Below are 26,051 nucleotides of genomic sequence, written 5' to 3'. Positions count from 1 at the left end.
CTGAATATTACTGCCCCAAAGTGGTCAAATTAAGTCATGTGTATCCAGCCTATAAGGGAGCGCAGCTTTGAAGGATTGGCTTTCAGCCACCATAAGGAAAAATAAAAACAAAGAGACAATCACTGCAGCAAGACATCTTTATTTAAACATTCAGAAGTTCAGACAATGATGCGTTTAATATTCTTCTCCTTCATCCTCATCTCCCAAGCTATCAGCACCAACCTCCTCGTAATCCTTCTCCAGAGCTGCCATGTCCTCCCTGGCCTCGGAGAACTCTCCCTCCTCCATTCCCTCACCCACATACCAGTGGACGAATGCACGCTTGGCGTACATCAGGTCAAACTTGTGATCCAGCCGAGCCCAGGCCTCTGCAATAGCAGTGGTGTTGCTCAGCATGCACACAGCCCTCTGGACCTTGGCGAGGTCACCACCAGGAACCACAGTTGGTGGCTGGTAGTTGATGCCAACCTTGAAACCAGTGGGACACCAGTCCACAAACTGGATGGAACGTTTGGTTTTAATGGTGGCAATAGCAGCATTGACGTCTTTGGGCACCACATCACCACGGTACAAAAGGCAGCAGGCCATGTACTTGCCGTGGCGAGGGTCACATTTCACAAACTGATTGGCCGGCTCGAAGCAGGAATTTGTGATCTCAGCTACCGTGAGCTGCTCATGGTAAGCCTTCTCTGCAGAGATCACCGGGGCGTAGGTGGCCAGAGGGAAGTGGATACGAGGGTATGGCACCAAGTTGGTCTGGAACTCAGTCAGATCAACATTCAGGGCACCATCAAAACGAAGAGACGCAGTGATGGAGGACACGATCTGGCTGATCAGCCTGTTCAGGTTGGTGTAGGTGGGGCGTTCGATGTCGAGGTTCCTGCGGCAGATATCGTAGATGGCCTCGTTGTCCACCATGAAGGCACAGTCTGAGTGCTCCAGGGTGGTGTGGGTGGTCAGGATGGAGTTGTAGGGCTCCACAACAGCAGTGGACACCTGGGGAGCTGGGTAGACAGAAAACTCCAGCTTGGACTTCTTTCCGTAGTCGACGGAGAGACGCTCCATCAGCAGGGAGGTGAAACCAGAACCGGTTCCTCCACCAAAGCTGTGGAAAATCAGAAAGCCCTGCAGGCCTGTGCACTGGTCAGCCTGAGGACAAATGAAAGACATGGAAAACTGGATGTTACCAGAGTACATTCCATTGTACTATAGAGCGAAGAAAACTCCCATGTAAATGTTCTCTTCCACATTCAACATTTTGCAATCTCCCCGTCTGAATTCACCCACCAGTTTCCGGATCCTGTCCAGAACCAGGTCGATGATCTCTTTGCCAATGGTGTAGTGTCCTCTGGCGTAGTTGTTTGCAGCATCTTCCTTCCCAGTGATCAGCTGTTCAGGGTGAAACAGCTGGCGGTAGGTCCCAGAGCGAACCTCATCTGGAAAACACAAATTTACAGAATGAGCATTTTAAAAGGTAGTTTTCAAAATTAATCACAAATAGTCAAACTTACCAATAACAGAGGGCTCCAGGTCAACAAAAACGGCTCTGGGGACACGCTTCCCTGCTCCGGTCTCACTGAAGAAGGTGTTGAAGGAGTCGTCTCCTCCTCCAACGGGCTTGTCACTGGGCATCTGCCCGTCCGGCTGGATGCCATGCTCCAGGCAGTAGAGCTCCCAGCAGGCGTTGCCGATCTGGACACCGGCTTGACCGACGTGCACCGAGATACATTCACGCTGAGGGGAAGAAAATATCCTGCTCAAAAAAATAAAGGGAACACTCAAACAACACAATATAACTTAGAGTAAATCAAACTTCTGTGAAATCAAACTGTCCACTTAGAAAGCAACAATATCACCTGCTGTTGTGAAAATGGAATAGACAACAGATGGAAATTATTCATATTTATTTCATTCAGACCTAGGATGTGTTATTTGAGAGTTCCCTTTATTACTTTAGTTCTTGTAAAAAGTGTCTTTTCTGAAGAAAGCCACGTCTCCGATTATAGTCAACAGCTTGAAGGTCATAAGTCACATTGTGTGCACACTGCAACTCGCTTATGGGGGAAAAAAAAAAAAAGTCAAAACACGTTCTTTTATGAGGAATTAAAAACCAGAACAGGAAGACTGTGATCACTTGGGGCATTAGGCAAAGAATCACACCCCTAAGAGATAAATGTATTTCTGTTCACATTAGAGTTGGGTGATGGAAGCGAACAGCACAGAACAGCACAGCTGCAACGGATTAAATGGGTCAATATGAAAATTCGGCAACACAAGCTGCCAGTTCAACCATGAACAGCAGCGAAGCCGAGAGCATTAACCTTTTGTCACAAAAGACAGACTGTGGTTTCAAAAGAGGCCCAGCAGGCCTCTCCAAAAAGGCGCTGAAACAGAGGAATGCGTCACGCTCTCCGACATGAGGCCAAACAACAGCCGGAAACACGCCCAAGACTCAACTTACATTTCGGCTGAGAGGCCTGGCCACTTTCGATAAAATAAATTAATATCCTCCCTTCTGAAAGATTATGTCCAAATACATAAAAACCATAAACAACCTTAAATAAGTAAATACCAAAATTACCTGATGCAACCATTGTTTAAGCTCAAATGACTCAAAAAACCACCACTATTAAAATAAATTTAAAAAACAGACTGATGCATTTATAGTTTCATACTCACCATGTTTCCACAAAAACTGAAATTCTAGGATAAGGACAAAGAACAAAACGTAGTTTTCTCTCACGGAAAGACTGTTAAGAGTCTGTTGCAAGAGAGGAAACTGATAAAGAGAAGAAAGAAAGGCGGCGCCTATATACCGGCTTATCGAGGCAGGGCTTAATCTTATTGGTTGGATGTCACATGACACGTATTCCTATTGGTTGAGATCAAATTAAATTGGCAGATAATGTTACGACACAGCACGAGGCCTCGAAAAACCAGCACCTGTTCTGAGTTAAGTTGCGTCTGTATTAATTAAGGCTGCTGTCGTCATTTTAATTAATCATTTTTTGAAAGCATATTATTGCTTCGTTTTATTGGATGCTGGCTAATCACTAACATCATAAACGTTTTAAGCATCAGTTTACAAAAGACAATGACGTCTTATTAAAGAAATCTTAGTTATAAATGTCATGGAGGTAAATGTAGTCTTATCAATGTACACTGTCACAACAACACAATAACACGGTTTTACTCAGTGAAATAGGACAGCCTTGTGTTGTTTTCTGCGTTTTTAAAGATGCCCCTCACAATATGGCGCCGACGTTGACGTAAGGTCGCACATTCGCGCTCCAGTTCTCTGTGCCAGCGATTAGCCAACGGCCATAACACGAAACTGTGCTGTAACTTCTTATAACAGTGACGCATTACGGCTGTTGAACCCCGTAGGTGAAAACACACAGACACAAGTTTAAACTTATTTTAGATCAGGCGGACTTCCTGGTTTTTGAGCGAGATCACGTTGTGTCGTCACATTATCTGATTTAATTTTAACCAATAAGAATGGGTGTCACAAGGCATCCAACCAATGGATTAAACCGTGCCTTTCAAATGGGAAGCCGTTATAAAGAGTGCGACCTCGCTTCCTGCTGCTTTTGCTCAAGGTTTTTCTATGGGAGAAACTAGTTTTTCTCCTCTTTTCTCATCCCAGCACTTTAGATTTCGTTCATAAAGATGGTTAGTGAGAATCTGTAGCTTATTGACTTAGTTGGACAAATTGTTTGTCTCTGCATCCCCAGAGGTACAACCAAACATAGAGGAGTACTGTTGTTTTTATGTTAATCTGGAACAATTTCCAGTGAAATGTAAATATTTTGAAACACTAAAAATCTTTAGAGCAAAGCCAGACAAAACCCAGTAAAACTAAACATGGAAGAAATGACAAATATGTTCATTTTGTAGTGTCTTTTAAACTAGTTCTTCTAACTCTTATGTATTCAAACATTCCACAACTTGAAGCCAAAAAATTGTTTATACACAGATTTTAGATTGCAAAAGGCACACATAAAAAGTTTCACTATTTTGCTGCCAAGAGAACTTTCAGACCATTTCTGTTCCTTTTAATACTGATTGAATAAAAGAAAACAATAAGGTCTAGTTTTTATTAAGTCAGATTTTCATTAGGAGTCAGGTAGAGGAAGGGAATTAAAAAGCTATGTAGATTATGGAATATTTAGCATTGCTATCCAAAACTATAGTGTGTTTTGTCTTGTTTTTACTGTACTTCATCCTGAATTCATTTAGTTTCTCTTGCATGTCTCAAAAGGATTTCTAGTTCATCATGAAGCACTTTTACTTAAAAATAATTTACATATTCCCTCCAGATCTAAACACAGAATTGTTGTAACTTAGAATCAAGATCAGCTTTATTCATCAAGTTTGTGCAGAAACAAAATTTGACTTTGGTTCCTTTTTACCGTGAATGAAAACACAGAACTAATGGGAAATCTCTCTCTTAAGTCTTTTCTTCTCTGCCTTCATCAGAGGTAGTAGTCTTCCTCTTCGATGTCTTCGTGCATGTCCTGGAAGCCCAGCGCCTGGATGTCGTGGGTGATGTCAGTGATGCGTCGGTTAAATTCCTGAGACCCTGTTGCTAAAGAGTCGTTGTCGTACCTACTGAGAGAGGAATAGCTGTTATCTTGCTGACAGGTTTTTGTATAGATAGAAGAACTAAATCAAATCAAATGCAGGATCTGAACAAAAAAAAAAACAGGCCAGCAGAATTTAAGTCAAATGTCACACTTTTTCTTTCCACTGAATTTTCTCTTATAATAAGTTTGAATACAGCTATGTTTTAGCAATGTTTTGTTGAAGCTTATAATTCTGACTGACTGTCAACACAACAGTCTTCTCTAAGGTTGTTTAGGTCAGTTTCAGAATTAAAAATGTTTTGTCATCTTATAATTTTTGTTATAGAGAAACCACAATTTGTGTTTTCATTTGTTATAATCTTCAAACTAGACAGAAATAAGCTCTTAAAATAGATCACTTTTTGTGTGATGAATCAATCATGAAGTGAATTATTGAAAATAAACTTTTCACGTCCGTTTCCACGTATCCTCTCATGGCCGTGGCTGAGGTGTTGCTCATGCTGCGTTTAATACGTCCAAAGCTGTCGGTTAAAATCCCGCCTTCTCGGATCCCGATGCTTTCAAGGAACTCCTCGAACACGCCGACGTCTTTGTCTGGAATAAACGGCCGCATGCCTGACAAAAAACAAAACAAAGGATGAACATGTTAATGAGCCCAAATGAAACAAACCAGGATTCCAAGACAGGAACTGAAACTTTTCTGAAAAACAGACTTTCCCAAAACAATGTTGTATTTCCACAATTAAGACATTAAAATGTTCAACAAATCACTCTTGGATAACAAAATGTGGAAGAAAATAATCTACATTACAATTGTTTTTCTCTCTGCTTTCCTTTGTTTACTTTTTTAGTAGCATCTTAACTGAAATATTTACATATTTTTCTTTGAAAAAGTCCTTCTGTGAATCTGCACATGGTTTTAGATATTAAATTTGAGGTTTCAGGACTTAATTCGCCTCTAGCTGTTTTTACCACAGAGTGCTTTAGATGTCAGCATGATTCATATTAAATTATTCAGGTTGGGCTTCAATTCCGGTTTATTTTTAAAATGATACATCATAAGTTGAAAACAGCCACAGGTTATATATTCGAAACTGTTTGCTAGTGCTAATGTATGCAATTATCAAACCAGACATGCAACTGAAGGTGGACCGACTCTTCCAAAAGTTCACACAAATTCTGTGAAGATGTCGGCTTTATTTAGAGGTATGTCCACCTAAACTAAATATATATCAGAGGCACATCAGGAGAATGAATTTTGAACAACTTTAAGGATATATGAACAAGATAAACAACTATACTGATTGATTCTTCTTAGCCCTATATTGTGTTATATTGACTGTGTATGTTTTCTCATATATGTGATGCTTGGCATGTTGAACTGAATGTCCTTTTGTACAATATTTTTTGTTTTCGTATATTTTATTTGTTTTGCTTTATGGCCTCTACTTTGCATTTGTTTATTTTGTAGTTACTTATATTTTGAATTTATGGAATCTACGTACATATTTTTACTTTTGCAGTTACTTTTATTCTGTCTGTGCATGTTCAGTATTTTTAGTTGTATCTGGGCACCTCAGGAAGAGTAGACAGAGCGAACTGCAACCGATCCAAATAAAAGAAAACAATAACTCCGTCTCGGTCTCTCATCCAGCAGCAGGAATTTGCGCTCGTCTCCGTACAGCTGCAGCAGCTCAGAGCAGAAGTGGTCGATGTTTGAACCCAGCCTGTATTCTCTCAGCAGGACTGCAAACTGCTGCAGCTCCAGAGGATTCAGCTTGTTCCTCAGCTGCACACACACAAAAACACACACAGAGGTTTATTTACTTTATATGCTGGAGATTCAGTTTCCTTCCATGGTTTCTGTTTTTTCGTCTTTCAAAACGTATTGGAGCCAAACCCGTTCCGCCTCGCTTTATGTTCTACTTGTGAAAATTGTGATTGTTGAAAACACTCACTGTGATCATGTACTCCTGCATCAGCAGCAGGGCGGGGTCGCTGTCTGCTCCGTCACTGGCTGATGCCAGGCTGCGATGGGAGTCCTGCAGCGAGATGGACGAGCTCTCACTGTACGTCTCACTGTAGTAGAGCTCAAAAGCCTCCTGGGAGCCGTCACTTACAGAGACAGGAGGACAATGGCTTCTTAGAGGATTGCAGCAATATTTTAAAAGATATAAACACACAGAAAGCAGTCATAGTTATTGTTCCACAGAGAAGTTTATTGCAGATGTGGCACCTCATGTAAAAATTAAATGTATAAGATCCGATAGTGGAACTGAATTTATGTCCAGAGAGTTCCAATCATTGCTTAGTCAAAATGCCATTAGACATGAAACTTCAGCCCCTTATTCTCCCCATCAGAATGGGACAGCTGAGAGAACATGGAGAAATGGCAAGATGCATGCTAATTGAGAGTAATCTGCCTAAAGATTTATGGACATATGCAGTTCAGACGGCTGCTATTATCCGTAATAGATGTTACAACAGACGTGTTGAGCAGACTCCATATTACATGTTAACTGGAAAGAAACCAGACCTTTCAAAAATGAGAACTTTTGGATCTGAATGTTATGCATATAAATATGACAAGAAAAAGTTGGATCCACGTTGTGAAAAGGGGATTTTTGTTGGTTATGACAAAAATAGTCCTGCATATCTCATCTTTTATCCAAATACAGGGCGAGTACTTAAGAACAGGCTGGTAAAGTTTACCACAAAAAGTACCTATGAATGTGACACTCAGACTGACGATGACATAAATGAGAATATTTTACTCAAGAAGAAAGTTGAAAGTGTACAATTGAAACCAGATTTGAGAACAGTTATCTCACAAGAGGTGAAAACTGAGTCTTGTGATAATGATGAGAACTTAGATCAAATTGGAGGTAACCCTGGTGTACGTTATCCTAAGAGAGACAGGAGACCTCCTAAGTATTACACAGATCAGGATTATGAAATGAAATGTGAGGATGATCAAGCACACATGAACATTGACTATTGTTATAGGCTTGCATGTGATGTGCCTAAGACAGTGGAAGAAGCTATGAGCTCACCACAATCACAACTATGGGCTAAAGCTATGAAGGGTGAAATGGATTCTTTGATAGAGAATAATACTTACAGCCTAACTTCATTACCTGAAGGTAAGCAAGCAGTGGGGGGTAGATGGGTATTTAATATTAAAGAAAATCCTGTGGAGACACTTTATAAGGCTAGATACATAGCAAAAGGCTATAGTCAGGTTGCTGGTATTGATTATGAGACTTTTTCTCTGATATGACATCTGTGCGTGTTCTGATGCAGCTTGCTGCTCAATATGATTTGGAATTGCACCAAATGGATGTCAAAACGGCATATTTACACGCCCCTATCGATTGTGAGATATTTTTAGAACAACCCGAAGGATTTGAGGTGGTAACAGAGACAGGAGAAAAATTAGTCTGTAAGCTTAACAAGTCACTTTATGGTCTGAAACAGTCAGGACGAAATTGGAATAAAATGTTACATGATTTCCTTATTGAAATTGACTTTGTGCAGAACCCTGCTGACTATTGTGTTTACAGTAAAGAAAATGAACATGAGAGAGTGATCTTGATTATTTGGGTTGATGACCTTATTGTTGCAGCTAGTAATGATCAAATACTCAAAAGTGTGAAGGAAATGTTGGCTGCTAAGTTTAAAATTAAAGATCTTGGGAAACTGAAATATTTTCTAGGGATTGATTTTACACAGAACCACGGTCAAGTAAAAATGAACCAGAAAAGATGCATTATAAAAATATTGGAGAGGTTTGGCATGACTAACTGCAAACCAAGGTCAACACCCTGTGAAAATAAAATGAAGTTTGACAGTGAAGGTCAACCTGCTGATCATAAAAGATATCGTGAAGTAGTGGGAAGTTTGATCTATGTAATGATGAGCACTAGACCAGATTTGAGTTTTATTGTCAGTAAGTTGTCACAATACTTGTCTGAACCAAGAGAACAACATTGGGTTGCAGCAAAGCATGTATTGAGGTATTTGAAATGTACACTAAATCAGGAATTATGCTTCAAGAAAAATGAACTAAATCTTAAACTTGTGGCATTCTGTGATGCGGACTGGGCAGGAGACCAGAAGGACAGACGAAGTATGACTGGTTACTGTTTTAGTCTATCTGAAACTGGACCCATTATTTCCTGGAACCAAGAAAAGCCAGAAGGTTAAACAGCTGGAAACGGGTGAGTGGTGTATGAGGTTACGGATGTGCCTGATGGTTTAAAGACCGAATAAAAATGAAAACGTACTCACAGAGGAAGAAGCAGCAGAACAAAGTTAGACGAACGCTCATGGTGGAGCTGACACTCTGCTGGCCTCTCTTCTGTTTCATCGCTTCGGTTTTCTCACCTGCAGATAGCTTTACACCAACATCTTCTCTCAACGGAAAGGGGTCAGACGCTTATGAAAAATATCATTAAAAAGAAAATGATGACAGGAACAGACCAACTGCATTGAAGCCTTCAGCTGCAGAGAGAAAATAGGATGGGTTCGTTTTAAAATCATAAATAAATTTGGAAAAATTACTACAGGCTGATCTTTACAAACTTAAACCGTCCTTCTAAGTGAAAGCATGACAACAAACATTAAAGATCCAATAAACAGCAGAAAATGGTTTCCCAGTACTAATAATTCTACAGCTCAGAGTGAGGAGATTAAAATCTTCCAAATCATTTATTATTCTGAAATTTGGCAAATATAAAAAGCTCTGATCATCCAACCTGACCCAGAAGAGAAAACGTTCACTTTGATTCAATGTCAGGGAACCAAAATGAAGTCTTGTTTTTATAACACAAACAAATTTGAACAAGTTGCACAAAGTCCAACGAAGGAAATTCTTTAAAATATTCTTACATGTACAGAATTTCTGGTACAAAATACTTTTTCATATTCAGCTGATAATCCCACCACATGAAGTCCTCAGTTTGTGACAGTTATCCATGCAGCAGATCAAAACAAGGAAGTGTTTGTGTCCAGACCAGGAGGCACGTAGAGGTTTCTCCAGACGCAACAAAAAAACAGATTGGAAAAAACAAACATTTCTCCTAAGAGCAGACGAGAGAATGACGTAAAGTTCATTCAATTACCTTCCAATCATCTGACAAAAAAATCTTTGTCCGTCGACACACACCAACTAAAACAAAAGTTTGAGGAATTCAAAAAACATTTTTTGTATTTACATGGCAATTTCATAGAAACAATTTAAACAAAAAGCATTCTTGAGAAGAAACCTTTGATTTGACTGCAGCAGGCATGTAGTTTTTATAAAGTCTAACAGAGAAAAGATGTGTACTGTAATATCCCATGTTTTTACTGTATAGTTTAAAGAATCATGGTTCAAAAGTAAAACAGCTGAACTTTAAAGCTTTACATTTAAATCTGAACACTTTCTCCATCCTTGTGGACATTACTGTGTTTGATTAAATGTGACTTTAGATTAAATCTTAGTCCACAGACATCACAGCCAAACAGTTTGGCTCCTGTGTGAAGGGTCATGTGTTTGTTTAAATGTGCTTTCTGGTTAAACCTTTGTCCACAAACATCACAACCAAAAGGTTTCTCACCTGCATGGATTCTCAAGTGTCTTTTTAAAGCCGACTTCTGGTTGAATCGCCGTCCACACACACAGTCAAATGATTTTACCTCACAGTGGATCTTCATGTGTTTCTTTAAAGCAGACTTTTGTATTAAACGTTGTCCACAAATGTCACAAGCGAATGGTTTCTCTCCTGTGTGGGTTAGCTTGTGCAAGTTTAAATGTGACTTTAGGTTGAATCTCTGATCACAAACACTACATCTATATGGTTTCTCCCCTGTATGGATTCTTACATGTTTGCTTAAATATGACTTCAAGTTGAATCTTTGTCCACAGAAATCACAGCCATACGGTTTCCCTCCAGAGTGGATTTTGGCATGCTTGTTTAAGTTGGATTTTTGGTTAAATCTTTGTCCACAAACATCACAACCAAACGGTTTCTCTCCTGTATGAATCCTCATGTGTATGTGTAAGTATGACTTCAGGTTAAATCTTTGTCCGCAGACATCACAACCGAAGGGTTTTCCTCCCGTGTGGATTCTCATGTGCTTGTTTAAATTAGAATTCTGGTTGAATCTTTGTCCACAAACATCACAGCCAAAAGGTTTCTCTCCCGTGTGGATTCTCTTGTGCCTGCTTAGATGATTTTTCCAACTGAAACTTTTACCACAGTCATCACAGGTGAATAATTTGACATCAGTCTGGGCTTTCCCTGGACTTAGTGTGTTGACATTTTTCTTCCCTTTAGTACTTTTACCTTTAGTTGCCCGGCTTGAAGACCTTCCTGTTGAATGATGGGTCATGTGTCTCTGAGAGCGCTCGTTAACAAACCGTTTACGGCACTCGCAGCAGCTCAGTGAATTGACGGCGTTTTCTCCTGACTCAGGAGCTCTGCCCTCCTTCCAGTCAGTCCCACTGTCCTCAGTTCCAGATCCAGAGTCTGACATGCGCTGATGCTGGGAGGCAGGATGGCTCCCTTCACTTTCACCACCATCATCACTGTCACCATCATCATCATAATCATAGTCACTATCACCATCATCCTCCTCTTCATCCTCACTGACCTCTGTCTCTGAAGAGCTGGAAGAGTCTCCATCAGCGTGTTGATCTGGGTTCCTGCTGGACTCTGCTGCTCCACCGTCCTCTTCTTCATTTTCTGCTTTCATCTGGTCAGCTGAGCTGCTGGTTGGAAGATCTCCATCTTCTGATGAAGGTGTGAGAACAGAGGTTTCTCTTCATGCTCACTTTTCACAAGAACGACATTTAGTGGAAATGGATCGGTCTGCTTCTCACTGAGGCGCTCTCCCTCCAGGCCGGTCCAAGGTTCTTCCTCTTCCTGCTTGATGTGAAGCAGCTTTGGATCCTGATGGTCCGCACCTGGATTCGTTTCTTCATGAGCGTCCTGACGAGAATGTAGCTCTGGGTTCCTGCTGGATTCCTCTTCGTCGGTCTCCATCTTGTCATCGGAGCTGCTGGCTGGAAGACAGCGGCCTTCTGCTCGTTTCTGATGAAGCAGTGAGAACTGAGATTCATCATCTGGTTCCTCCTTGATGCGGAGAGCTTCTGGTTTCTGCTGGTCCACGGCAGGAATCGGCTCTTCAACAGCCTCTTCTAGAGCAACCACAATCTGGGGAACATCTGCGAGCAACACCCAAACATGTTCATTACAGACAACTGCAAGTCATTTCAATTTATTGCAAGGTAATTAGCGTAGCTATGAGCCCTCTGGTTTTCAGAAGATAGGACAGGAGTACTTTTGAGGTTAAAGCAAAGTAAACCTGGTTGGAGAACATTTTGTTAGTCTCAGCTGCGTCTATGAGAGAGACTGAAGGCAACAAGTCTGCATGGAGCCAACACGGGAGTGAGAAAATGAAAAACGGAATGAGTTGTTTTGAGTTAGTTTTCCCACTGCACTAAATGAATCCTCCCTTCGTCTCCAGGTTTCTCTAACGGACCGGTTCTACCGGATACGGACGGCATGTGAAGAACAGTCTGATTACGGGGATAAATCTGTGGTTCAACCTTTAATGGTTTGACAATATGTTCTGAAATGACCTCATTTTGTTGGACATCCTCCATATAAAATCCAAACCACTGCCAGATTATTGATCCAGCTGTTTCTCTCCAGAACTAAACCAGTTCATCTGATTCCTCTTCAGTTTCCGTGTTTGTTTTCTCTGCGCAGCCTGATTGGTAGAAAATGTTCAGGTTGGGGGGAGGGACTAGTGATGCATTCAAGGGTGTTGGATAAACCATACTCGCAGTGAATTTTTACTTTGAACAACAATTTATACTCGATGGTTGCGATATCACCATTTTAACTATTGTAAATTAAAATATTGCGATACATCGAGTATACTTGATACATCGCCCAGCTCTACTTCAAGGTCCACGAGAATGTGGTGTCCAATTTTTGATTTGAAAATTATTACACACTGAGGGGGAAGAAGCACTTTTATCCTTAAAATGAATCATAATCAATAACAGAATTCAGTCTTGCCAAACGAGGTGCAGCTTTCCTAATTTAATAAATTAACAGTTTTCATCAGGAATGTAAAAAGCAGCTGTGATTGTTTGATACTCAATTACAATTTTAAATCAATTTCAGGCTCTGAAATTAATCAAAATGATTGGATTTTAATAAACAATCATGTTAACAAAATAAGCACCATTTTTAATTAGAAACAATTTGACGCTCAGTTATTATATGAGTCAACATTTCAGCTGAACAACAAAGATATTGATAGTTTTTAATCTGTTCTTCAACCACCACATTGGAGCAAAGTGTTTTTCTATCTGTTCATCTTTCCTGAGATTCTCTGATCATTCATGGAGATTCTTTAGAAATGCAGATGCTGAAATTAGAGTTCGCTGCTACATGTTTATGCAGCAGAAATTCATTCTGGCTCTACATTTCTGCATGCTTAAAGTCATGAGACATGCAATAAATTGCGCTAAAATTTTTAATGCGCTAAAATCCATGTAATTAGTTGAAATGATAAACATTGACACAAACATTTGCTTCTTACTCTGGCCCCTGCTGGCTTGTGACTTTAATGGCTGCTGTGTGCTGGAAGCTGGAGCAACGAACAGCACGCCGTACTGACGAGGGTCATTCCGCGTCACAGCAGTCAGGCGAGGGAAACCTCGCCCCGACGCCACCCGCTTCCCTACAATGGCCCTCTGAATCTGTGGGATGTAGCCGTAGTTCTTTTCCTCCTTTATAGCATACAAACACCACTTTCTGGATTTCCTGTTGTAAAGTTTGCGATATCTGAAATTAGATGTTAGACAAACAATAAAAAAACAGATGAAAATATTTATATCCAAAGTCCTTCTTGATAGAAATACAAACAAATAAAAGCTAGTACATACTCTACGGAGCCGTCGGGTTTTCTCTGGGCGGTCTGTGAACATGGTGGTTGTAATCCAGGCCAGCCAGGAAGATCCGGGCTTCATAGACCGGACGGCTGAAACTGAAGTGTTTGCTGGCATACATCAGGATGTGGTTATGGAAAGATTCCAGCTCAGCCGTTGACCTAAAATTTCAATGAGACCTGTCAGGTCATAAAGCTTTTTCTCAAGCACAATATATGCAGAAACACAGAATAATTAAACATATTTCTACCTAAAGTGCAAGTACTTGTGTACTTCCCTAAGCCAGCGTTGATTCAGAATAATTTCCGATAACGCCTGATGGGCCACGGAGCCGTTTTCTATCCAGGCCTGGTCTCTGCGGTCCCCGGACGGACGCTGACCGGCGTGCAGGGGCCACTCGTGCTCTCCTGTCACATGGTTAAGAAGGCCAGCCCACATGTCCTAAAAATAAACGGTTTAAACTTACATTCTTCAAATATACAATTGGTATAGCAGTTGCATTTTTTCCACAATGTTTCACTCTTGATATTACGGTTATCAATGTGCAGTAATGAATACCAACCTCTAAACTGGTTTAACACAGCAACAACAACTCAATGCTGAAGTGCTAGAAAAACTACATGCAGGATGTTTGATTGCGACTCACATAAAAGTTTTCATAGTTTTCAGTCATCTTGCAGCAGAACCAGAAGTAGTTGCAGATATCTTTGATCCACTGCAGCAGGACGGAACAACCCTTTTGCTGCCCTGCCTTAATCAACACAAATACAGAAATAACAAAATGAAATATTGGAGAAAAATATTTTTGATTTCTTAATTTTAATCACAGGAAAACTTACTGCATGCATCTTCTTGGCCAAGTTTTTGGAACCATGCCACATGTCCAGAGTGTGCAGCACGCCGCTGTCCTTATACTGTCCTTTGACTGGGTCTGTCAGACAACAGCATAACAGGAATGCAATTAGGAATACTGTTGCATTGACAAACAAAGTCCTGAGAGGTCAAGGATTTACCATAATTTCCAGATTAGTGAGCAGAACGAATATGAGATAAACTCACAAGCTTTGAAAATAAAGTTGTATGAATACTGGCCGCGCTCGTCTGTGAGCCACATCACAATGAGATATTGCTGTTGAATAATTTGAAGTTCATGCAAAAGCTTGGTCTCTTCATGAAGATGACAAGCTAAATTTTATACCCCTTATTGGCCCCCCGCCCTCCTAACGGTGCCAGAGATCTTCGGTACAAACACCGTCTACAAGCTTCCCTAAACCCTCACAGTATAAAACTGTAGAGCTTCACACTGTAAAATCCGACAGTATGAATATTTAATATAAATCTAGTTTTATAGCCGACACATTGACCGGTTGGGAGGGGGGCTCCAAACATTCATCTCTCTCTGCAGTTTATGCTGTTCATCACGCAGCAGTCCAGCCTTTGCACCAATCCAATGTTCAAAGCGTGTGAAAAACATGGCGGGTTGTGGTCTGGACTTACCGAATAGAGCGGATATCTGTGACCGTGAATCTGTGCAAACTTCACTGAGTTTAACCTCTTGGTGGATTTGGTCAAAGCTCCTGATGAAGCCTTCTCTCTCCATCATCACAGAACTCCTCTGCGTCTCTCCCTTGTCAATGTTGACTATTGACAGGATTTCTTTGGTTTCGTTCTCCATGATGGTGTAGGTGCAGAACTGAGACGACCCAAGACTGTCCATATGACCATCAGCTTCAAAAAGTACCAAATGCACAAGAAAAAGATTCATCATCAAAGCAGGAGAAACAGAGTTGCATGTGAACATTGGCTGAGGTTCTAAAACTGACCATCAGACTCACCAAGTACAACAACATTTTCCTTTGATCCCAGCCTGGAAACCACGTCGGCTCTGCTGTTGTCCCAAAAGTCCTTGATGGTTCCAACACAGAATGTGTCCTGTATTTTCAAGAAGACTGACCAATCCACTATTCCCATCTTCATAAACTTGAAAAGCAACGCAACTTTGGCATAGTTGTTGCCCGACAGGATGATATTTGATGCCAAAAGGAAGTCGCCAGCTTGCATCCCGTCTTTGAAAGTGGGCTGGGAGTTCCACTCCCACACACAGTGATTGTTAGAACACATCTGGAAAACAGGTTTAAAATTATTTAGCATTACTTTCTAACCATCACAACAATAATACAACAGAGAGCAGCGTTTCCTCAGGGGCAACTCCAGGCCTGCAGGGCCTCCTGCAGCTTTTTGATGCGTCTCTACTTCAACACACCTGAGTCAATAATGAGGTCATCAGCAGGACTCTGACTGCACTTAGGAGTTGATTCAGCCACTGGATTGATCAGCTATTCTAGTGTGTTGGATCAGGGAGACATCTAAGCGCTGCAGGTCCAGGATGACCCACCCTGCTGTCGGGGGACATTTCAGGGTTTGTAGATTAAAAGCCCCAGATTATTTAAGGTGATTATCAAACGGTCAATACTTTCATATAAAACTGATTTTATCCACTGATCTTTTTTCTACCAACGTTTGTTCAACAGTAGTCTTCCTGCTATTGTCAACTCTGAAACTTTTTTGTTTAGACACAAATTGGTTTCCGGCTAAAATCAGATATGCTTTTTAAATATCTGTGATTGGCCAGAAAACTGCATTCGGTGCAGCCCTGCTTTCTGTCGCTGACAGCAGTCAGTCTGTAGAGCAATGGAGTAATGAGCATCAATTCAAATAAAATACATTTAACAGCTATTAAAGAAATACTTTAACATCTCTGGCATTGAGATTTTCTGCTCTGTTGTGTTTATTTAGAAATAGCATATCTCTAAGCATTAACATTTCAGTTATTTAGTAACTGTGATGTTACTTCAGTCATTTATTTAAGGATTTGTGATATTTAGTGATCTGAATATTATGTGTGTTCACCCGTGTGAACACAGCTGACTCAGCGCCTGTGAGAGTCACAGACACGGAGCATCAGCTCTTGTCAAATTTGAAAGCTCACAATCTGCTGGCGCTAGCTGAGCTAGCAGTGTGGCGTCATCGTAAAGCACGGCTGTAGACCGATGTTGAGAGCGCGCTACCAGTAGATGAATGACTGCGTACAGATGGAGAAAGCTCACAGCAGATAGTGTGCTGTGACAAAGTCAATATTAACTGTGAACACCTGCAATTCCTACATGCTGTGATCTTCTTGGTGCGGCAGGCGCTCTCGTTGGCTTGGCGCTCTCTTGGGGAAACACTGGAGAAGTAAATGAACATACCCACTGCATGATGACAGCTGTTCCTCTGGACTTCATCTGGACTTGGAATGGCCCAGTTGCCTGGCACTCCACCAGTGTCACTGGGTCTTTAGCCGAACACACCGGAATGGGCAGCAGCAGGTACTGAGCGAGTTGCATCAGACAGACGTGATAGGTGATGGCTGCCGGATGATTAGTGATGTCATCCTCACTCTGCGCTGGTTGGGACTCGGCTGACTCTGTGCCCAGGGTGTCATGAACTGTGTCCTCCATGCCGACGGCCGGAAGAGCATCCAGAGATAACTTGTGTTCACCGGCACCAGCAGAGCTGATCGAATACAAAACAACAATGAGAAAGGAAAATTATATTCATAAAAAATGACTTTTAGTTGGGAACTTACCGAACGCATAAAGGGGATGTAATCCTCCTCCTCCTCCTCCTCCTCATCAGTGTCGACAAGGTAACTGCCTTCCCCCATGCTGTTCTCTTCCTCTGAAGCTGAAACGTCTCCAGTGTCGTCCAGCAGAGGCCGGGTCCAGTCCCCAGCCCAGTCGATGCTACCAACCACAATATTAGTCTGACAGCAAAAGGTCATTTCAGGTTAAATATGTATAAATGCTACTCACACAGAGTTCTGAATGTGATTGAAGTCACTTTCACTGATGTCATCATGAGTGTCCAGCGATAAAATGCTGACAGCAAGAGCATGTAGAAATAAAAACACTCTGCCTGAGTTTTGTCTCTCTGTCTTTAGTAACTTGAAGAAATTCTGTGCTTCATCTTCCAACTTTACCTACATTATGTCAATTTTTTCCCTTCAATGCAGAGCAAATTCTGAACATCTAAATTTACAAAGAAATATCCACAACTTTGCTTATAATTTCTTTTGAATTGAAGTCTACTGCGCCAAGGCAAACGTTATTTGTACATCTCTGTAATTGTATGCAGGAACTAAGATCATAAAATCTAGATTTGCAAGATCTAAAAATAATTCACAATGCAGAGAATTTCAGGTCCTGATCTCTGTAGAAAATAAAATACTTGAGGTTAAACCATCAACAGCTTTTTCTTCACACATTAAAATCTTCTTTAAATGATTGGCTCCATTTTCAATTCGCTTTTATAATTGTAGAATAGATTACAATCTGTCACCATGACTACTGTTCAGGCTGAACCATCGTGCTGAACTTGGTAATATAAGCTCCCAATATTTTCTCACCGATCTGATGATGCGACAGAACCAGGCAGGACAGTCTGATGGCTGGTTGCGTTGATGAAGTCAAAGCTCCAACTTGACATCTACAATAAACCACAGCATGCAAAATTTGTCAGGCCAGTTTGGAAGCAGCTATAGACCTCGCTATATACTCGCCTTACAGAAAGATGATCTACAGACAGGAGAGAATAATGTCAAACATGAGCACATTATCAGAAGAAAAAAACTCACAAACACTAAACGTTTGAATTACAAACAGCCAACACAACAGGCTGGCGCTAATGTAAGCAGTTCTCTCATATTTTATTTGCTTTTTGTAAGTATTTCATTATATCACAATAATATACACAAATTAATTTCACTATTGACATCATTCTGATTCAAAAAAAATGTTGAGACAACTAAATAAAACTATGGCATAAATGGTGAGTGTGAAAGAGTTGGCAGTGATCGCTAACATTACTGCCAGGCTGCTAGCTAACAAGCTAACTGTTAGACTTAGCAACAAGCTACAGAGTGAAAAGAATGATGATGTAACGTCATAGTTTGTCATTAAACAAAACAGCAAATCCAGCAGAGATACTTACTTGTCCAGCAGAAACGTGGCTAACTCTGCATCGGATTTGAAGCGTTTCAGGTAGAGTAGCTCCCTCCACCTCAGAAAAGCTGCTCCGATGTTTATCCTCGTTTTATTCCGGGCTCGGTCCAGTTCTTTCTTCTGCGCTTGCTTTTCATCTTTAGACTTCTTCCGCCTACCTCTCCTTGTTTTTTGAGCAGCTGCCGCCACTCGAGAATTGGCAGTTTTCCTGCAACGTTAGGTTCCCTCTCCGCCATTAGCACAGCTGCAGCACACCAGCAGTCTTGAGCTCGAGTGACAGTAAAGGTTGCTGGGCAGCATGTACAGGAGCGTGATTGACACCCCTCCTGGCTCTTACTAGGGGTGTATTTCTGCAATAGCAGCAAGATCACTGGGATGAGCCACAGAAGCTTGATATTTTTCATAGATCATTTGTCTCATATTATAGTGTAGTTTTAACAGATTGCTGTTAAATTAATATGAATAGATCAACTGTTTGTTCGAAAAGCTGTCTCAGCTAAACAGAAACTCAGAACCAGGCATAGAATCTACAGACATTAAGAGACAATATACAGAGTAGTGACGTCACTAGTGACTCAGGTGCGGCCATGTTGAAATGCGAAGTCGAAATTGCTTCCACATTCCCAGTGGAGAAAGTGATTTTTTCCAACTGGGAAATTTCCCAGTTCCAAGTGGAACTTGAACGCACCATAACGTTGAGCTGGTGGTGCATTTCACATTTCACGGTTAACGTTAGCCATTGAGTAAAAAATCAAACTTTAACAGATTCTAGGTCTCCATCTAAGATTATTTAGCAGCTGGAGCAGAGGACAAGGGGCTGGCAGCTCTGCGACATGAAGGAGAATCATTTCAGAAATCCTACCTAAGATCATTAGAAACTGTAGCTGGAATCCAAGCAGCTGATATAATGAAGTAAAACATGCTAACCTAATCTGTCCATCCTAAAAGCAGCATCCATGTTTCTGTGTTCCTCTTGCTCTCCTACCTCTAGTCGCCGTTTGAGCTCCTTTCGCTACATCTCTGGTAGCGTTTCTGTCTCCAGTCCTTCATTCAACTGTCACTGAACGGCTGGGGTTCGGTTTTAATCTGATTAAATACACAAAAACCAAAGAAAACACGACGGACAAAAACTATAGCCGCTATGTTAAAGAGAATTTGGCGTCTGCGCACTGGCGACGAGTGGCGGACCCCGGAAGTCCCGCCAGGATCTTCTGAGGGAGTTGAATCCGCATGCGCATCAAGGACGTATGTCAAGAGTTACGCCATATTGTAAGTGGCATTTAGAATATTATACTTTTGTTACATATATATTTAATAATGTTTTATTTTTTTAAAGGATGAAAAACATTCAGCCATGTCAAATAGCATCAATATTTTTGTTTGCTTGTTTCACTCCACAGTTTCAGTGGAATTCAGTTCAGTTTAATTCAAATATATAATTAATCCAAATGAAATGAAATGTTGTAACTCACATTATCAATTTGTTCAAGGAGTTATAGATGCTAATGGCTATGGTACTGGTGGGCAGAACAGTAGCAGCAGACAGTATCACAGCACTTCTGAAGATTCTTCTGGCCAAAAACACTCAACTATTGTATGAGAGTCTCCGAAGAGGATCTTCAGGGTTGTCTGTAATTTATTGATTTCATGAAAAATCCTTTGCACCATCATCTCCACATATAATGGTCATCCTTAAGCAGAACCAGTTGATACAGAAATAAAGATGGCAGAGCCATACCAGAACAGCAAAGAGAAACGGTCCAATGTTTCTCAAATAAAATCTATTGCTACAATTAATCATGAATGCCGGCACCCTGCATGTTTTAGTCTCTCCTTGGTGGTAGTCACAACCTTTTTAGAATGTCAATGTTCTTCTTAAACTTCTGAGGAGCCACCATTTGACCCAGGTGCATTAAATCAGAGAGAGAACTAAAACATGCAGGATGCCGGCCCTCGGGACCCACTTTGGGACCCCTGCTATAAAGTGAAACATTCATGGTTCATAGAAAATCAAAGATATTACAGTTCTGTTGGTAGGAACTCTTTTACTGCTTGATTATTCCCCTCCTGTGTGAATTCTCATATGTCGGTTAAATGGGATGTCTGGGTAAATGTTTTCTCCACAAACAGCACAACCAAATGGTTTCTCTCCAGTGGATCCTGGTGTGTGCATTTAAATTAGACAACTGGCGAAACCGCTGACCACAGACATCACAACCAAAAGGTTTTTCTCCTGTGTGGATTCTCATGTGCGTTTTTAAGCTTCCCTTCAGGCTGAATTTTTTCCCACAGGCGAAACAACCAAATGGCTTCTCTCCTGTGTGGATCCTGATGTGTTTCTTTAAGGTCGACTTATCACTGAATCTTTGTCCACAGGAATCACAACCAAACGGTTTGTCTCCTGTGTGGATTCTCATGTGCCTGTTTAAACTTGTCTTGTCACCAAAGTGTTGTCCACAAACGTCACAACCTAAAGGTTTGTCCCCCGTGTGGACCCTTATGTGTTGTTTAAATGGGACTTATCACTAAATCTTTGTTCACAAACATCACAACTGAACGGTTTCTCTCCTGTGTGAATCCTAGTGTGAATGTTTAAATGGGACTTTTGGCTGAATTTTCTGCCACACACGTCACAACCAAACGGCTTCTCTCCAAGTGGATTCTCATGTGAACGTTTATGTTGTTTTTTCCAGTTAAAACTTTTACCACAATCGTCACAGGTAAAACATTTAACCCCTGCCTGGATGTTCCTCAACGACTCAACAGTTTTCTTCTCTCTAACAATTTTCTTGCCAACCAAACAGCCTGCAGGTCTTGCTTTGGAAGTCTTGCTGTGAAGCGAGGACTTATTGAACTGTTGACTGCACTCTGAGCAGCTCAGCGACTTGTTGGCGGCGTTTCCTCCTGACTCTGCAGCTCTAGTTTCCTTCCAGTCGTTCTTGCTGTCCTCAGTTTCAGAGCCAAAGTCTGTTGGGTGTTTCAGATGAGAACCAGGATGGTTCACATCCTCCTCCTCCTCCTCCTCTTCATCCCCACTGACCTCCGTCTCTGAAGAGCTGGAAGTGTCTGGGTTCCTGCTGGACTCTGCTCCTCCACTGTGCTCTCCATCCCTTTCTGCTTTCATCTGGCCAGCTGAGCTGCTGGTTGGAAGATCTCCAACTTCTGTCTGATGAAGCTGAGAGAACAGAGGTATATCTTCATCATCCTCACTCTTCATAAGAACCACAGTGAGTGGAACCTGGTAGGATCCATCTCCTCCTTCACACTGAGCTCTTCATCCTCCATACTGCTCCAGACTTCCTCCTTCTTGATGTGGAGACGCTCTGCGTCCTGCTGGTCTCCACCAGGACTCTGCTCTTCATCAGCTTCTTCTTTAACAATCAGCTGCTCCTGAACACCTACAGAAAACACAGGAACAACGTAAAAGTTTAGTGAACAGAATTAAAAACTCAAGAACTAACTAAGATTTCAAACTAAAACTGGCAACTGAGTAAATTTAAATTTCAAGACATTCATCAAAAAAATTCTGCTCTGAAGTTAGAGCATTAAACATTAGCTTCTAAAAATAGTTAAAGGTTGGCTGCAACTAATGATTATTTGAAAAATTGATTTTTCTATTTATTATTCTGACGATTAATTGAATAACAGAGTTGGGACATTTTGCAGATTTTAATTTAACTATTTAAGATGTTTTTATACATTGGAAATATTGAAATGCAAATAAAATTCTTAAATAACAAAAAAGCATTTTATTCCCTAGAATACAATAAAAACTTTCTTCTTCTAACATCAACAGGTGATCAGCTCAAGAAATATGTTCTTTATTATCTTAAATGCAAAAATCAATATGTATACAAACATCTATAGAACGATAGATCAATGTATGTTTTAAGTATTTTTGTGAATCAAGGAGGTAAAAGTGTATATTATAAAAATATACTAATTAGTGTCATTTAGTTTCCTGTTCCATCGTTTTACACCACAACAGATTTTATGCCTTTGGTTCTGATGCATCATCATTTGGCAGTTCACTGTAAATTATGACAGATTAGATGTAAACTTCAGTTTCCTGATGTGAGATACTGTTTACTGGACTCAGATGACCACATTTCCTCCAGCAGCAAAAAACAGATTCTACTGTAAATCATTGGCTGTTAAAACAGGAAGGAAACGTCCTTCTAAGAGACACATGGTCAAAATGTTCATTTCAATCCCCAAAACTGCTGAGGTTGGAAATAAACACGCATCCCGCTGAGTTGAGATACAAAACAAAGACTAAAACTCAGCCAGCATCTGCAACAGCTGGAAGGAAAACAGACAAACCTGATCTGTGCGGCTGGACCAGGAGGCTGAGAGCGGCGTCCATGACTCTGTGCCAGTCCTCTCTTGCAGCATCCCGGCCCTGTTGGACCTGCAGTTGGACCTGCTGTCCCCACATCTCTGACTGTGACTCCTTGCAGGATCTGCTTTCACTGACTGCTCCAGAACCAGAACCAGAACCGAGTCAAGACTTCGGACGAGGATCCGACTGAGTCCCCTCTGCTGATGAGAAGCTGGAGTCAGCGCACTGGAGCCCACAGGCCGAAAAACCCGGAAGTCCCGCCTTGATCAATCACAATAGCGTTTAGCATATCCACCATGTTGTGAGTGGCATGTTCTCATTTAAACCAATTTGGCAATATTTAGAAACAGTTTTCCCATCTCTCCTTAAAATGATGTTCAACTAATTGCATTAAAAAGTAGAACAGAACAGAACAAACTACAATAAAAGCTTTTTTAACTTATGCTCAGTGAGTGAAAACTTGATTCTCAGGCATCATAAAATACAATTTAAATCAACCCATAAACAAACAACAGAAAATATCAAGTAAATTCACAATCTTCATCAGAACAAACTAAACCTCCGACAGTCTAAAAACAGAAACAATAATAATTTTTGGTGGATTATCACCATCAGTGATCTGAATTATATTTATATTAATATTGAATTTTGCTTCCTGTTCTAAAGTAGAAAATGAAATAATTTAAATTCCTCTTGTGTTGTACCAAAGACCTAAAACCTAATGATTGGTCAACCCCTATACAGAACCACAGCAGCAGAGACTGGAGACTCATTGCTGAGAGGCCTGTAAAACATGGTCTGTAAAATATGTTCTGTAAAACATGGCCTGTAAAACATGGTCTGTAAAATATGTTCTGTAAAACATGGTCTGTAAAACATGGTCTGTAAAATATGTTCTGTAAAACATGGTCTGTAAAATATGTTCTGTAAAATATGTTCTGTAAAACATGTGCACATGTTCTGTAAAGCATGTGCACATGGTTTGTAAAACATGGCCTGTAAAACATGTGCACATGTTCTGTAAAACATGTGCACATGGTTTGTAAAACATGGCCTGTAAAACATGGTCTGTAAAGCATGTGCACATGGTTTGTAAAGCATGTGCACATGGCCTGTAAAACATGTGCACAAGGTCTGTAAAGCATGTGCACATGGTCTGTAAAACATGTGCACATGGTCTGTAAAGCATGTGCACATAGTTTGTAAAACATGTGCACATGGTTTGTAAAACATGTGCACATGGTCTGTAAAGCATGTGCACATAGTTTGAAAACATGTGCACATGGTCTGTAAAGCATGTGCACATAGTTTGAAAACATGTGCACATGGTTTGTAAAACATGGCCTGTAAAACATGTGCACATGGTCTGTAAAGCATGTGCACATAGTTTGTAAAACATGTGCACATGGTCTGTAAAGCATATGCACATAGTTTGAAAACATGTGCACATGGTTTGTAAAACATGGTCTGTAAAACATGGCCTGTAAAACATGTGCACATGGCCTGTAAAACATGTGCACATGGTCTGTAAAACATGTGCACATGGTCTGTAAACTATGTGCACATGTGCACATAGTTTGTAAAACATGTGCACATGGTCTGTAAACTATGTGCACATGTGCACATAGTTTGTAAAACATGTGCACATGGTCTGTAAACATGTGCACATGGTCTGTAAAACGTGCACATGGTCTGTAAACTATGTGCACATGTTCACATAGTTTGTAAAACATGTGCACATGGTCTGTAAAACATGTGCACATGGCCTGTAAAACATGTGCACATGGTCTGTAAACTATGTGCACTTGTGCACATAGTTTGTAAAACATGTGCACATAGTTTGTAAAACATGTGCACATGGTCTGTAAAACATGTGCACATGGTCTGTAAAACATGTGCACATGTTCACATAGTTTGTAAAACATGTGCACATGGTCTGTAAAACATGTGCACATGGCCTGTAAAACATGTGCACATGGTCTGTAAACTATGTGCACATGTGCACATAGTTTGTAAAACATGTGCACATGGTCTGTAAAACATGTGCACATGGTCTGTAAAACATGTGCACATGGTCTGTAAAACATGTGCACATGGTCTGTAAACTATGTGCACATGTTCACATAGTTTGTAAAACATGTGCACATGGTCTGTAAAACATGTGCACATGGTCTGTAAAGCATGTGCACATAGTTTGAAAACATGTGCACATGGTTTGTAAAACATGTGCACATGGTCTGTAAAACATGTGCACATGGCCTGTAAAACATGTGCACATGGCCTGTAAAACATGTGCACATGGTCTGTAAACTATGTGCACTTGTGCACATAGTTTGTAAAACATGTGCACATGGTCTGTAAAACATGTGCACATGGTCTGTAAAACATGTGCACATGGTCTGGGCTTGTTTTTACAGACCATTTGCTCATCAAAGGAAAATTATGCTGCATGTTGAAACCATAAGTTATGGTTTTAAGCTCCTCTCACACTTCCTGCTTCTGCTCATCATAGATCATCTTTTGTCACCTGGTTTTAATTTACTTTTGTTTCTGAAACTGACCAGCCGCCTGCTGACCACAGGATGTTCTGGAACCCGACCCGGTTCCTGACGGCCCAACAAACTGTTTGAACTTAGTGTCAAAGTTCATTCATCACCATCAGAGAGCTTGATGGTGGGTCTGTGTCTGTATGAATCATTTACATAAAAACACAAGAAGTGAAGAAAAATCTTGTTTTATTGTTATACTTGCAGCAGAAGCATTTAATTTTATTAGTCACATGATTTTACAAATTGCTAGAAAAAAAAAACAAAATTACAGACTTATCATCTTGCACGAATAAAATCCTTCCAGTGGATTTGACTGAACCTGACTAAAGATTCAGAGACGGGAGGATCCGACCTCCAGCTTCCATCCACTGCACTAAAACATGGCAGGAATAAAAACAACAGAAAAAGGAAAACCAGAAACAAATCTGAATCATTCCCAACAATTTAAATATCAAATAACAGAATAATGTGCAACAATAATCTGACAGAGAGAAAAATGCAGTAAGATTGGCAGGTCAGCTTCCTCCTTCAACTTCCTTCTCGCCCTGGATGAAGGCGGATGCTGCTTTCCTCTGCTCC

The 26,051-nt window shown here is 40.7% G+C and overlaps 3 protein-coding genes and 1 long non-coding RNA gene across 5 annotated transcripts; all 4 read right to left on the bottom strand.

The window, feature by feature from the left end:
* Nucleotides 1-123: 123 nt before the first annotated feature.
* On the bottom strand, nt 124-2,780 carry LOC129377040 (tubulin alpha-1C chain-like). Of its 2 annotated transcripts, none has more exons than XM_055056765.1 (4): nt 2,680-2,780; nt 1,512-1,734; nt 1,288-1,436; nt 124-1,149 (listed from the first exon to the last, which is right to left on the bottom strand). In XM_055056765.1, the coding sequence occupies exons 1-4, from the start codon at nt 2,680-2,682 to the stop codon at nt 175-177; spliced, it is 1,350 nt and encodes a 449-aa protein (XP_054912740.1). In that variant the 5' UTR covers nt 2,683-2,780; the 3' UTR covers nt 124-174. The 2 variants fall into 2 exon arrangements, with proteins under 2 accessions (XP_054912740.1, XP_054912741.1); XM_055056766.1 differs by having other exon boundaries at nt 1,512-1,753; nt 2,680-2,774.
* Nucleotides 2,781-4,346: 1,566 nt separating this feature from the next.
* On the bottom strand, nt 4,347-7,730 carry LOC129377043 (uncharacterized). The gene is made up of 3 exons (XR_008607867.1): nt 6,548-7,730; nt 6,165-6,378; nt 4,347-5,204 (listed from the first exon to the last, which is right to left on the bottom strand). It is a non-coding gene; the product is annotated as an uncharacterized LOC129377043 (long non-coding RNA).
* A 1,550-nt stretch (nt 7,731-9,280) lies between these two features.
* LOC129377015 (zinc finger protein 260-like) lies at nt 9,281-13,277 on the bottom strand. Its single transcript, XM_055056740.1, has 3 exons — nt 13,265-13,277; nt 11,455-11,799; nt 9,281-11,392 (listed from the first exon to the last, which is right to left on the bottom strand). The coding sequence occupies exons 1-3, from the start codon at nt 13,275-13,277 to the stop codon at nt 9,999-10,001; spliced, it is 1,752 nt and encodes a 583-aa protein (XP_054912715.1). The 3' UTR covers nt 9,281-9,998.
* LOC129377041 (uncharacterized) lies at nt 11,372-15,240 on the bottom strand. The gene is made up of 7 exons (XM_055056767.1): nt 15,037-15,240; nt 14,379-14,470; nt 14,186-14,290; nt 13,790-13,980; nt 13,537-13,700; nt 13,191-13,435; nt 11,372-11,799 (listed from the first exon to the last, which is right to left on the bottom strand). The coding sequence occupies exons 1-5, from the start codon at nt 15,212-15,214 to the stop codon at nt 13,538-13,540; spliced, it is 729 nt and encodes a 242-aa protein (XP_054912742.1). The 5' UTR covers nt 15,215-15,240; the 3' UTR covers nt 11,372-11,799; nt 13,191-13,435; nt 13,537.
* Nucleotides 15,241-26,051: the final 10,811 nt, after the last annotated feature.

The sequence above is a fragment of the Poeciliopsis prolifica genome, unplaced genomic scaffold (genome assembly GCF_027474105.1).
Source record: "Poeciliopsis prolifica strain line A6 unplaced genomic scaffold, Auburn_PproV2 SCAFFOLD046, whole genome shotgun sequence".
Classification (NCBI taxonomy): Eukaryota; Metazoa; Chordata; class Actinopteri; order Cyprinodontiformes; family Poeciliidae; genus Poeciliopsis; species Poeciliopsis prolifica.
Note: the sequence above shows the minus strand (reverse complement) of the source record. Positions and strands in the feature narration are given on the sequence as shown.

Excerpts from the sequence above, each read along its gene's own strand:
- LOC129377041 (XM_055056767.1), bottom strand. The coding sequence starts at position 15,214 with ATGGAGAACGAAACCAAAGAAATCCTGTCAATAGTCAACATTGACAAG. Across the intron at positions 14,291-14,378 it reads TGGCCAAGAAGATGCATGCA|GCAGGGCAGCAAAAGGGTTG; the intron begins GTAAGTTTTCCT and ends GTGTTGATTAAG. Across the intron at positions 13,701-13,789 it reads CACAAGTACTTGCACTTTAG|GTCAACGGCTGAGCTGGAAT; the intron begins GTAGAAATATGT and ends TTGAAATTTTAG.
- LOC129377040 (XM_055056765.1), bottom strand. Across the intron at positions 1,437-1,511 it reads CCTGGAGCCCTCTGTTATTG|ATGAGGTTCGCTCTGGGACC; the intron begins GTAAGTTTGACT and ends TGTGTTTTCCAG. Across the intron at positions 1,150-1,287 it reads TGGACAGGATCCGGAAACTG|GCTGACCAGTGCACAGGCCT; the intron begins GTGGGTGAATTC and ends ATTTGTCCTCAG.
- LOC129377015 (XM_055056740.1), bottom strand. Across the intron at positions 11,393-11,454 it reads CCTGGAGGGAGAGCGCCTCA|AAACCTCTGTTCTCACACCT; the intron begins GTGAGAAGCAGA and ends GAGCATGAAGAG.